Source organism: Amblyomma maculatum, chromosome 1 (genome assembly GCF_055883805.1).
Source record: "Amblyomma maculatum isolate TAMU_Amacu chromosome 1, ASM5588380v1, whole genome shotgun sequence".
Taxonomy (NCBI): domain Eukaryota; kingdom Metazoa; phylum Arthropoda; class Arachnida; order Ixodida; family Ixodidae; genus Amblyomma; species Amblyomma maculatum.
Window position 1 is genome coordinate 392504676 of NC_139344.1, and position 13895 is coordinate 392518570.

Sequence of the window (13895 nt, forward strand, 5' to 3'; positions counted from 1 at the left end):
AGGCGTAAAATTTTCAATCTATCTGGAAGTGAGTGATGGTGTAACCACTATAATTCAATTTTTTTTGTGTGATTTGTAGTTCCGTTAAGGTGCTTCCGTGAGGTAAAATGACAGCCAGAGCCACGAGTCACATCGGTCACATTCGTAACTAAAAATAAACAATGCCTTTTTTTTTTTACCTTTTCACGAACGGCGTAAAAGGCTGAGGACAAGTTATACATGCGGTCGACAATGAGATTGGTGGTACTGAAATGCAAATAATGCTTTATGCAAAAACGAACCGAAGCGAGGTTTTTGTCATAAGAACTCCCTTTGATGTCTGCCAATTTTTCTAGCTTTCCTGTTTTCTGCAAGTGCAAATACCAGCGTTCAAAATGTTCCAGTGCCATTAAAATGTTCTCTTGTCTGGCCCACGTCTGGTCCTTTAGGGTAGTGTAGCGTAGTGCCCACGACCTACTGTGGTAGTGCCTTGAGTTTTAGATAGAGTTATAGCGGTTCCATGGTTCTAGCTTCAGGGTGCTTAGGTGCCTCTGGTGGTTATTTACAAAAGCATGGCGGCTGCTCCGAAAGAAGCACGGTACCGGAGTAGTGTGCTTCGTTATAATTCCGACCGAGAGTGTATCGCTTGACCATTGCAGCCGAAATTCACCCATTATGGTAAACATTTCATGCTTCTACAAACCGCATTGTGTTTTCCTCTGCCATCGCTGCTGTGCTGTCGGCGAACGACGTGTCCTTCTGGGGAGCTCAGAAACTTGCGCACATTCGGCTTATCGAACCACTAGCTGCGTTTCGATACGCCGACAAAATATTTGCACTGACTTCACGACGCGTACAGTAATGCAAGAGGTGCACGTCACGGGCTGGTTGCATGCCGCTTGCCGCTACTGGGATCTACTGCGTGTTACGCGTCTCTGCTGTTACGTCCTTGTTTACATGTGTAGCGTTTGCTAATCGATATTTCGCGTCGGGACAGCGCGCGAAAGTCTTTCCGCACCACGGCTTCCTTGCTGCGAGTAAATTATGACAGCGTGCTGGGCTACCGAAAAGCACCATGTATGTCAATTTCTTAAGCGCGGCGAGTAAATTATAACAGCGTGCTGGGCTACCGAAAAGCACCATTTTTTCTTAAGCGCGGTACATCTTTGTTGAAACACGGCAATGTTCCGCATACTTTTCCTAGTTTGGGCTCTGGCAATATCCGGCATTCGTTTATGGAATATGTATGAACAAAATTCTTTTGTGTTGACAACTGCATAATTTGACTGGAGTAGTGCCTCATGACAGAGTGTATGGTTTCAGTTTCTCCTAGTAGCAGGAGACCACGGTTTTCGGTCACTTTTTTTTTATATACACTTACATACAGATATGGCATAGTTTTTAATATATTCACCAAAGAACAGGAACCCATACATACACTTCCCATGGAGTTTTCTGATCCTCTTGTGTGTCGTCACAAACACAAAAGTATGAATGCTGTAGGCAATCGCCTTTAGAAGATGGTTTGCTCATCATAATGTTGCCTTTTAATGCATCATCGTGAAAGTACATTCAAGAATACATCCTGAGGCCTTCGCTTTCTGCTTTGCTAATGTGAAGTATTCCTTTCTTGTGAATCAGCCATTGTCCTTAAGCCTGCTTACGTTATTGTTAGCTAGTTTTAAATCCTTCATGAGGGGACCACCAACATAGATAGTTAATTTATGCTCAGGGGTCATTTAACATTGTGTAAAAGTAACACTAAGAATGACTTCACTAGTCGCTTTGCCTTCAGAAACTTCCCTGACCATGCATTTGCTTTCATTGCACATTTAGTTTTATTTCGTCTTAAAAAAAAAAACTACCTTATTTTTTGTTTGTGCTTTGGGCTCTAAGCTGCTTGTGACATCATCTGCGACATTGTCTTAAAGACCTTGATGGAGTTAAAACTTATTTATAGAAGCTGCCTGGCTGAGCTTGTCCAGGCTTATTTATTACAGCGTGGACATTTGCATGGATTAATTTGCAGTGTGGACTAAAATGACACACAAGGTACTACTAGTATAACATATATATTTCAAATTTTAAAATGGTTTAAAAGATGCCCCTGTAGAAGACTCCATCATTAACCTTGACACTTGCATTGTCAAATCTAGGACTGCCTGACCTGAGTGGCGGCCCATTGCATCATGTTGTCGAGTTTGAGTTGACTGGATCTAATTCAAATGTTCAACAACCCTAAGGTACCTTGCTAGTTTACGAATATAGAATATTAATGCTGACTGAAGTCCTCTAAGAAGACCTTATTCAAGTTTATGTACTGTCATGAAAAAACAATATCTGCAAGGGGTAACTTTCCGGCTTTTTACTCTGCTAATGTGCTTGAAATCAATTGGACGTCATTGTGGCCTGTCTTTTCGTATCCTTGTGAAGGTCGGCTGTTTACCTGTGATGTAAAGGTAATGAAATAGGCTGTGAGTGGGAAGTGGAGTTGCATTGCTGTGTTTTCGCACATTGATGTTTGAAGTGCTAGTTGCTTGCCTTCCCTCTTTTCATCTTGGCCATCACGGTAATGACCGCAGTTTCTATGGAAACTGACCTCTTCAATTCCTATTCAAAGGGAAACTCAAGACAATTCTATTCAGTTACTGTTCCCTGCAAAAATTAATTTTCTGCCTTTTTCTGGATGTTGCAACCTCGGTCCTGCTGCAAAACGTGCATCGATTTCAGAGAAAATAGAATTGAAAATTTTTCCTCTCATTCGGTAGAAAGTTTTTATGTCTGCACCAAGATGTACTAGTTGCCAATTGAAACTCGTGCTATCTGCATTGAGATGAACTAGTTGCCAGTTGTCACTCGTGACGTCTTCACCAAGAGGAATTAGTTGCTGATTGTAACTCATGACACATTCACCGAGATGTACTAATTGCCAATTGTAGTCGTGATGTCTTCACTGAGATGAACTAGTTGCTGATTGTAACTCGTGACGTCTACACTGATATGGCCAGTCACCACCTATGCATGCAGCTTACTTTCAAAATTGAGAGCTGATGCCGATACCTGTATTTTATCTGTTCCCTCTCAGGTTTAAAGGCTTGGTTCTTATTGAGAGCAACCTCTTCGCGATTATATTGCTATGCATTATTGATTACAGGCCATCTTCAATTAGACCTTATTGTCCCTTTAATAGCTATTTCAGTAAGAAAGTGGGACAGATACTAGAAGCATAGGCAGACACGGACAGAAGAAAGGACACAAACGCAGCGCTGTTCGTGTCTGTCTACACTAAAAGTACCGCTCAGTGATTACCAACCAGCTCAACAAAAGACTATACTAAGAAACTGAGCTTAACAGTACAGATCCTAGCGTCATACCTTCGTAGCCAGCATATTTCTCATGATGTGTTCAACACTCCATGCACAGGACAATCAGCAGCCAACTGTGCAAACTAGCAGCTCGCAAACCGGCGTGGACGATGCCGACGGGGCAGCGGAAGAGGACGACGAGGAGTCGTCCCATTCCTCGGACAAAGAGCTGCGCCTCATTGAGAAAGTAAGCGTGACCTAAGCTCTTCTTTTCGAGACAAGCACTTTATTTCAATAGCTGGTGTAAGAAATGCAGACAAAATGCCAGAACATGCACATAATGCCGTGCTGATTGTTGAAATAGGCAAACGAGTTAAGTAAAGACATATATGAAACATGCTTTGTGGGATTGCTATACGTTGTAAAGAAACAGTGGAAAGAAGTAAGGAAATAAGATCCAATATGTGGTCATCAGTATGTTGTTTCGTTCACATTCAGATGTGCATTATTGCACTTCCATTCCATGCTACCTTCCAAAATTGTTGGTTCCACTGGTTTGCAAGGAACATATGCTTCCCTCTTTTTTTGGAAATATAAGGAAAGGTTGGTGCCTGGTGTAGGCTTTGTGCATCTGCCAGGCACTGCCACCATGGAAGGATGTTAGGAGCTTCCCCTTTGAAACGGGGTGGTGATAGTCATCACCATGCTCAACCTTTCTTTTTTATGTTTTTTAACTTAGATAATCCGTCAACTTTAATGACTTTTCTTTTAGTCCCGGCTTATCTTTAAATACCCGTGTTTAAGGCGGGGGTCCCACTCCGGCAGCTCGAATGTGCCATTTTAGGCAATGTTTGCGTGAGCATTCTGCGCGTTGTTCTTTTTCGAACATCACAATGTAGGCATCATTCGAAAGCTTAATATACTCTGTCAAATGATGTGCGCTGCTTTAGTGTGTCAACGTTATCAACTGCATGAGAGGTGGTTTTGCAGATGACAAATTCGCTAGCGTCGTTGATATACCCTACTTCGGATTAGTTCGCTGAAGAAACTGCTGCACTTAGAACAGTTTCCTTTGGCCTACACATAGAATGGGTACTTATATTATGAAACCTGAAACGTAATTAGTTTTAATTTAATCAGTCTTTGATCGGCAGCCTTTTAAACATGGTAAAGTTTGGCTATTTTGGGCACGAATATCTGCGCTTTATCAACGTGCACAGCAGTAAAATTTTTACCACTTCGGGCGCACATTATAATAGTTGAGTGTACGAAGTTTCATCGAAATTTATTCGCTAGTTCGTTTTTAATTACCTTTCCAATTTGAAGATTTCCGTAATACTGCCTCACATCGCATAGCTTGACCAGAAAAACCGCTCATTCTACAGCCTAGGAATCATGCATGGCGAAACTAGAATAGTCGTTATTTGTGAACCCTGATCGCAAATTGCGCTTTATACAATTAGCACGATTATACTGAGCCTTCAAATATAATCAATTTTTCGTACACGACATTCAATGGAGAAGGCCGTCATACTCAACAACGTGAGCCTTGTTTGAGTTGGCTTTTTTTTAATATTGTATTACTGTAAAATAAAGTTAAAATAAGAAGCACAAACCATGGTGATAATTAGTATTTGCACCTGTATTCGGTCATTAAAGGTTTTTCACTGCTAGCGCCATCTAGGTAAAAGCAGCAGAAGTGTGAGTTCATTCAATTGCCAGGAGAGGCGCGCGTGACTACACTCCTTCAAAGTACTGAAGCTAGTCAAGAAACCTAGAAGTCAGCTTCTCTGCAGTGCAAAAACCCCTTCACCATGGCGGCCAAACCTGTTTTGGGGGCACAAAACAGGTGCAGTGCAGGAGACGTCTATTGTGGTAATAATGGCCACGTACATTTCCTGCACCCCTCTTCTTCTTGTCGCAATTATGGGATTAAGAACCCCTCCGTTTGTGAGTGCCATTCATAACACCTCCCCTGCCCCTACCTCCTCCAGGCTCTCAATAGTGAAGGAATTCTGCTCAACACGTTCGCGCATGACATCAGGCTGGACATAGAAGTATTCTGCGCTGCACCCAACTTCTGCCATCAAAACAGGTTTGGCTGCCATGGTGAAGGGGTTTTGCTCTGCTGACTTCTAGGTTTCAGCAACCCACCTATACTACTTTTGTGCTGTGAAGTGTCTTGCTTGTTGCTATTTGCATTGCTGTTTGTGAGGCGAGTGTCACACTTTTCAAAAATTCATTGCCTGTCGAAACAACTTCTTTCTGCAGCAGATCCGATTTCAAACATCCCATAGAGGAAGAATTTCGACAACTCTCTCACCTGATGCAGAGGCTACAATTCATGATATAGAGGAAAGCAGGGAGTGTCAGTGGAGTGAAAGGAATGAACGGATACCTGGAGGCACCACTCGATTGAGAACGTGGTGCGAGACACCGCTGGTTCCTAGCACAAGGAGACGCATCTACTCAAAGTGGAAACACAAACAGTTCATTAGGGAAGGACCACGGAGTGAAAGCTTTTTTTAGGTGACAAGACATGACACGCACACTACGTGCGTGCACATGTTTTGCGCGCATACACTGTGGTTTATGCGGGGGCTATTCGCTCGCACGAAGAGCCTGCACATGGTCACCGCATCACCCTTTGCACCCCTGCATTGTGTGCGAACAGTGGACGCTCGCCTGCAGTGCTAAGCCGCTAACCTTCACGCCCAATCGCTGAGGGGCTTTGCGCTATTTTGTGCTTTTCTGAATATGCTTCTGGCCCTGTACTTTTCCCTCACGCATTCGTATTTCGCCAGGCGCTTCAGGCTCGGATAGCAAGTGACACGGCTAGCAAAATCCAAACAGAATGCGCAGAATCTTCCGGTAAATTTACATGTATCGGGCTTGCTTTTCGGCTGGCGACAAAAGTGCAAATTTATCAAAATTAAGACATGCCTTGACAGATTGCAGGTTGCTTGGACGAGGTTCTTCATCCGTGCGCGCAGTTGGTCCAGTGGTATTTCTCGCAAAATGTAGACATTATGTGTTTGACAGCGAGTGCTACGGATATCGCCACGTTATGCTGCATGGTGTGCTGGCAAAATGCTCGCACATGACATCACGATACGCCAGCTGGCATACCACGCGTATGATCCACCGTTTAGATGCTATGTGCGTCATGCGACTCTCAAATATTGGTCGAAAAAGGAATAGGACAGTAGACCAAAATAAATAGTTTCGGCCGGCGGTATCGACTGGTTGTCTCCTTCACATCTCCGTTGGTGCGTGCTCTGTTCCCTAGAGCTTTCAGTGGCACACGTGTGCTTAGGTGCAGCTGTCCTCTCGGAAAGCACCGTTTTGAATGTAGCTTCGCAGCCGCTACATGAAATACAACGGCAAAAGGACGACGTCGCATACGGAGTACAGACGAAAAAAAAAAAGAAACGAAGGAATTCGACGCTGCTGAACCGAATGTCGAGCGTTAGCTGAAATGAGAATGTACACTGTTTTGGTTCAGTGCTTTTCATGCTTATAAACATTACAAATATGTGCTCATAGATAATCAAAAACCAGACGTCATCACCGATAATCACTGTAATGAAACGTAACAGCCGTTGTACGTCTGTCTAGTTGTATTTGGTCACTTACGAAGCGTGTATGGACATCTTCGCAAAGGTGGGACAGTTCACCACACTACGCTGCGTGGAAAGAGAGAAGTTTCGACTGCAGACAGCGTAACATAAACAAAGTGACGCCGAGAGGGCAGCTGGGCGCATTTCACTGTGACAAGAGAAAAGTGCTTGCCTACATGTAAACCGAATTACCGGATTCCTTCGGCGCACACGCAGTGGCATTAGTGGGGCCAAGTAGGGCTAATGCGCGTGCACAGCCGGCACTCTCTACTTCTCTGTGCGTCTACGCTATGCTCAAAATAGTAAGCCTCGAAGCCGTGGATTCATGTTTCAAGGCCAGTTGACCGCGCCGAGTTATCGCTATAGCTTCGTTCCCACGTGTAGCGAACATCACCCATTTTTGCTGTGCACAGATAACAAATGGCGACCACGCCTTGCAGACAACTTTTTTTTTTTTTAGTGATAGGAAAACATTATTATTATTATTATTATTATTATTATTATTATTATTATTATTATTATTATTATTATTATTATTATTATTATTATTAGGCAATGCACCGTAAACGCTTTCGCCGACATTTAGTGCATGAGGTGGGTTGACGGAATGAAGCGCGTGTCTGTATCGGGCGGTCGTGCAGAACAGAGTACTGATATCCATCGCGGCACACGCACATCGCCACTGTTTTTAGACTGCCGCAATGAAAAAAATCGAACGTATTTATTAGCACAATGACAGCCTCCCTTTACAAGCGCACATGGTCATCCCCGATTAGTCATCGCAGTGAAATTCCAAGCTTTTTGGGTGTTTCTTGCACCTCATTCCGGTTTTGTACCGGAAAAAAAAAAAGTAAATAAACTTCGCGTTTGGTTTTGACATAGGACATCGTTTTCTTCACACCTTCGAACACGTCAGTTAGTTTTAGTAAAGTAAGTAGAGGAGGCTCAGAATTTTTGCCTCCGAATGGCTGAATATCGATTGACACCACCGAAATGAAATATGCGACGATGTGTGGAGCGGAAATCACATGACAGTCTGATTCGGCGCGCAGTTTTGACGTCGAGGTCAGCAGCGGCATTTTTCTTTTTTTACTGAAAGCATTTCCGATAACAAACATGCAAAGCAGTAAAAGAAAATAAAACAAAAGACTAACGCTAGTTGTAATCCTTACTGCTTAGCATCAAGGAGCCACGTGGTCTTACTCAAAAAGATTCAGAAATATAAACATAGTAGCACAGCTAGCAGTGCGAAAGCAATTCCAAGCAAACACGCAGAAGACACGCGGCAATATCTACCAAGGCAGCAGTTGTTGCTTCCCTCAGGAGATAGGAGCCTGAGTCTTGCACGAAGGTGCATTCACGAACTGGGCTGAACCTGTTCAATCCGTTTCGAAATGATTTTTGATAACAATACCACGTCAATTCGATGTAGACAGCTGTATGTCGAGACCTTGCGGTGAAACCCACAGTTGACCGCGCCGAGTTATCGCTATAGCTTCGTTCCCACGTGTAGCGAACATCACCCATTTTTGCTGTGCACAGATAACAAATGGCGACCACGCCTTGCAGACAACTTTTTTTTTTTTTTTTAGTGATAGGAAAACAAATTTCCACTCCTTTGCAATGATAAAATCGGAAATAAATGGGAGGGAATGGAAACATAATGTCCAAAAAACAAAATTACTTGAAACAGCATCGCCGCAGAAGAAACTGCATAAATATTCGCAGCATCTGCCATTTTCTTGGTTTAGAGAAATTGCTTCAAGGGTCTATCAACTTGCATCTTGAGCGTTCGCGAGCATACTTCAGCCGACTGATTGGAAAGTCATTCTAAGGAGTTCTTGTGTGGACAAAAAAAGGAGGATAAGGGTTAGGTGCAACAAGGGGCCCTGAACCAGCTCTGCCATTGTTCAACTCTAATCCTGCTGAAACGCTGCATGGCATAGTGAAACAACAAAACATTGGGGTGAGGTCAACGAATTGCCACCATGATTTATCTCATGATAGAGGAAGAGAGAAGGACAGGGACTGGTCATTTTGGGCAAGGGCTAAAAATATACAGGCACGAGGGACAGGCAAAGCGCTTTGTCCCATGTCTCTCGACCATCCCTGCCTCTTTTTTGCGCTTTGTCAAAATGAGCAAACTCCACCAACTAGCCCAAGAAACAGCATTGCAGAGAGACAGTGTGCCTAAAGCTCATAGCCGCTTTTTGTAAGCCTACAAAAGCTAGTAAATTCAGACTAGATTGACCAAAATTGACCAAAATAATCTGGGCATGCACTGGGAAAATGTTTTGTATAACATGAAAATGAATACATTCCGATGCCTGTGCTGCTTAGCATTCGTCAAGTTTTTTCTCTCAGTGTGGCTATTGAAGAAAGTATAAAGGCATACCACTTCCCCAAAGTACATCCAAAATTGCGTCATGTTGGGGGTAGAAGTGGCGTGGGGTGAAGGGAACTACTGGAATACATAAGCCCCGACTCAAAACACACATGCGTCATGCACTGCCGCGCTAACGTCGTCGCACGCGTCAGCCAAAGCCGGTCTGCGCATGCGTGCATCGCGAGCTCTGATGCTGTGATCTGTCCCTGCCAGATATCTGGCGCGTGCTACACGCGTCGAAAACTAGCGAGGGGTTGGGACCGCGCGGCTGTCCCCTACTCCGTTCTTCTCGTCCTGAAGTCCACTTAGCTCCCCCTGCTTCTTTTCTTCACAGAATAGTTTTCTTCACCGTTTTCAAATTTTCTCAGTCCGCGCGAGAGGGTGAGCGAGCCAGCACCACGAACATGCAGGTGCATTCCCCTTTTGCGACGCCTGCCGTGACGGCGGCGTTGACGTCGCGGCGCATGGAAAGTGCTTTGGAGTACCCGCTTTATTTATGGCAGTTACGAGGGTTTACCTACAGAAGGAATGTGAGGATTGACAGCCATGTTTGTCAGTTCTTCGATTTTCCGTACTGTTTCCTCGGGCTGTTTTTCTTTTTTCCATCAATGATGAAACAAACCCTTCACACATTCGTGGGGACAATGTTTGCAAACGGTGTAGGTTCGCCAGTACTTGTCTAAATGGGGCGATGCCCCCCCCCCCCCCCCCCCCCCCCCTTCTTCATTGGAACCGCAGACGAACCAAAAAGGGCATCTTATTGTACGATCCCCAGACATGTCAAAAGAATTCCGGGGCTGGCAAATTTCAAATGATGAAATCATTGTCAAGAAACACATGTGCTAGTTGCAAAGCGGCGCATATTTAGATAACTGCTCGTGATGTCGCACTTTTCTGGTCGTCTTATTGCTCAGAATATGTTTATTTATTTATTTTATTTACATTACCCCTCAGGGAGGCATTACATATATTTTGAATATATTTCAGAAATATGTTGCACTCACGCTCTCGAGTGCTGCTAGTATGGCAGTCCGCTTTCTCAACGCACCTTATAGCTAAAAATGTCGCAACAAGAGCGCAGACTGACTTCAAACTAGAGCTCGCGGTAGTTATTGTAGCTGGAGTACCATTACCAATGTACGCTTACTACCAGCGCTGGTGCATTCGCCTTCAGCCCACCTGCTCATGTTGCTGTATATAGCACAAGGAGCTCAATCTAAAACATCAATCTATTCGTTGTGTCGTCTTCTGACCTTGTGCTCCCGTCCACGTTCCGGGCTGTCACCTCAAGATGCATAAGCAACACGCCCAAGCTGCTATTATAAATAAAAACAAAAATGGGGGAGGGGGAGGGGCGGTTAGCTTACCGTCAACACTATATAGCCTCGTGTGTTTCAATGGAAATGCCTCCCCCCCCCCACCCCCACCAGGGAAAAAAGAAAGCGATCAGCGCGTTATGAAAAGGAAAGTACGCACACCCACATATATCAGCGCGCGGTTTTTTTTTCTACTTTTATTATAACAGAAAAATTACCGACGATTACGTTACTTCCTAATGCGAAATTTGAGCATATCTCATTGGCTGCTCCAGCTTTTCGATAGATTGAGGCAAAGACAACTTTTTTATTTTATTTTTCACACGTATTTCTTCAAGAAACACTCCACTAACAGTTCTTGACTGTCATGAAGGAAGCTTTGTGGATCAGGAGTTCGCGTAATGCAGCGTATGGACCTGTAGGAGCGTTGCGCAGCGAAGAGATAGCAGCGACTGACTGATGCCGCTGACGCCGCTAGCGAGTCAAGTCAATGTGGCTCTGCGTTTCGGCTTAGGATGTATGCACCGCGATCCACTTACACCGGAAAACACCGTCGCCGCCACAAAGGAAAAAGGTAGGGGGGGGGGGGGGGGGACACGCAGCGGCGAATGGTGGCAGGAGCGTGCGCTGCCCTGGCTGCGGAGCTGGTTACGAGGGACAACGCAGACGGCGACGCGAAACGCAGGAACGGGCGCCAAAGAGCTGGGCTCTAAAAAAAAAAAAAAAAAAGAAAAAAAAAGAAAGCTGTTCAGCACGCCAAATGGCCACATCAGGGCAGCGCGAGGAAGTACATGTCCGGACAAATTCTAGGGGCAGTAAGTAACCGAAGGGCGTCTTGCATTATTCTTTTGTTGCACATACAACCACAGAAACGAATCCTTTCACTCCAAAGAATGCCTCAGTGGCAGCCAGTTATGCATTTTACCGTGGTTAGCACGAGTGATTGCCGTTCTATTCTTGTTATGAAAGCAGGTGATGCTGGTAGTGAATAAATAAATAAGTAAATAAATATATAGAAAGTACACTGGATTCGCAATGCAGCAAAGACGTACATCTAACCAATGAAGAGTACAGAGGAGATTCAAAGGGGAAGGGTCGAGAAGGAGCGGTCTAACGCGCTTGCGAAACTAACCCGCTTCTACTGGCGACGTTGCCTCATAACTGTCTGCTACCCTCCCCTCTCCAATTCATTTCCCCCAAAATTTAGCCTGAATGCATTGCGGCAGCTGCGTGGTGCTTACCCTTTTGGTAGGTATTTCACACCTATTTCGCAATGCCGACTGTCCTCTCTAAGGTAAAATGAAATTGGCCCTCGCCCTTTTCTCAGCTCATTAGGTTACCAATGTCAGTTTCTATGGTTAGAAAAGCCCGAACTAAAAAAAAAAAAGAAAATGATTACTGTTGATTGAAACCGACTTTATTGCAATTTTATTATGTGCAATAACGTTTGATAAAAGTAGCTCTGCACCAGAGAGCTCGCAAGAATGTCCTACTATAAATGCCATAACTTCAAAAGCGATAACAGCTCAAAAGATGGGTATCAAAGGAAAGACAATACAGGTGTCGATTTCAGCCAGAGTTCATGACGAAACCACCAAAGATGTATACTTTGTCTCACAAAATGTTTTTAGTACTGTGAAAGGCCTGGGCGCCATGGACCAAGAGCACTTGGACACTTGCGCGCGAGCGAGGCAAACGCGTTTCCCTTTTTGTTTTTGTACTTTGTAACTAATGTACAAAGCTCCCCCTGTAATTTCTTGTTATAGCTCCCCTCTGCACTTCCCCTCGCTTTCCTCTCCCCATCATTTTGCTTTCCCGCCGGCTGCAGCTTGGGCGCTTCAGATTTTAGATAGCAGTTGAAGGGGCCGGCAGCACTCTTTTCCTTCCTTTTGCTTGAATAACCACTATCCACACCACCTATAATAGGCAATTGTGCTCCCACTGTCGCCCTTGCCGATTCGAGGGGTGCGTCGGAGCACAATTACCTATTACAGTGCGCATTTGAATGGGCCAGGGAGCCCCTGCCTTTAGCAGTGGTGCAAATCTTTTGTGAGTCAAAGTATAGTATACAAAGGCCACATAAATATCTTCCATCATATCGCACCTTTCCATTTTTGGTATACACTTGAGCTATCCTGAACATATATCGACTATGTATCATCAACTCGCTCAAGCTTCCACTCTATCCAGAACAGTGAACAACAAAACGAGGTGGTACTTTTCATTTACGTTACGCACATTCGGTCATGGCCGAATCGAGCGGCGGCGGTCCGCGTCGCCGCTCAAGTTCAGCCGTGGTAAGGCAAGCTAGCACCCCGCAGTCCTGCTATCCGCAGTAGTCAAGCTAAGAACAGGTGAACGCTTCCCCCTGCGCACGGCTGGGAGAAGAATGGGGCTTTGAAAACCCACCCTCCAACAAAAGAAAGCTTCTCTACAAAGCAATGGTTGGGCCCCTCGGCCAACTGGGGGCAAGGCCGATAGGCACTTTCTCAGTCCTGAATCAGTGGCGTAGCCTGGTGGCAGAATTTGAACTAATTCCAAGATGGCCACCGTGGGACCCCCGCCTTAATTTCAATCTAGCTTCCATGTGTCCTCTCCCTGCTATTTATTCACCAATCTTCCAAACGTTTCTTACTTACCCTTTGTTACCTGTCTGCATTGACATCTGGATGGATACTGCCACACTCCAGTATAAGATGTCAACCACGGCAGTTGGCACTGGACGGGAACACAGCCCATAGAAACGCATGGAAAGAAAAGTTCACGGACAGTTTTTCTCATTTCACAATGTATTCTTGTAAGCACTCGGTCGTTCACAGCTGCCATGTGCTTTGAGAAAGACTGACAAAGTATGCAACATCATTTCGAAGCTGCTTTTGTAAAATGGCAGGTTAAGCACATGTTGGGAAGCTGTATGCACCCTTAGAAGGTGCTCGCACAAGCTTCTCTTGGAATCCGACATATTGTCACGTATACTACAGTGCCTGAGTAGTACGGTCATTGAAACTAGACAGCCTAGAATGCTCTACACTATGTCTAAATGTAGCAAGGTTTGGGCCGGTCAGTATACTGACAAGCTTTTTTCAAGGCAATAACTCTACTAACGGCATTAAGCTTTCTGAATCCAGCCAAGTCCATGACATGAGGGAACTTGTGGCTGAACATGGTGTGGTGTGGTGAAGATGGTAAAGTGGTGCCATTTGCCACAGGCCGATGATAAAAGACACGCAAGAAAGGAAACAGACAGGACATCATACTGATCTGTATCACTCTAAATAAGGCTTGTAAC

At 44.7% G+C, this 13895-nt stretch overlaps 1 protein-coding gene across 2 annotated transcripts in view; it reads left to right on the forward strand.

Moving 5' to 3' along the window:
• The window catches only part of LOC146208558 (F-box only protein 9), a 33071-nt gene that overhangs the window by 1899 nt on the left and 17277 nt on the right, over nucleotides 1-13895 (forward strand). The window contains exons 1-2 of one of the 2 annotated variants that reach the window (XM_084594880.1): nucleotides 500-657; nucleotides 3403-3531. In XM_084594880.1, coding sequence (XP_084451006.1) covers nucleotides 655-657; nucleotides 3403-3531 — 132 coding nt within the window. In that variant the 5' untranslated portion in view covers nucleotides 500-654. Of the gene's footprint in view, nucleotides 1-499; nucleotides 658-3402; nucleotides 3532-13895 lie in introns of those variants that run through there. The other variant, XM_084594870.1, reaches the window with a different exon arrangement.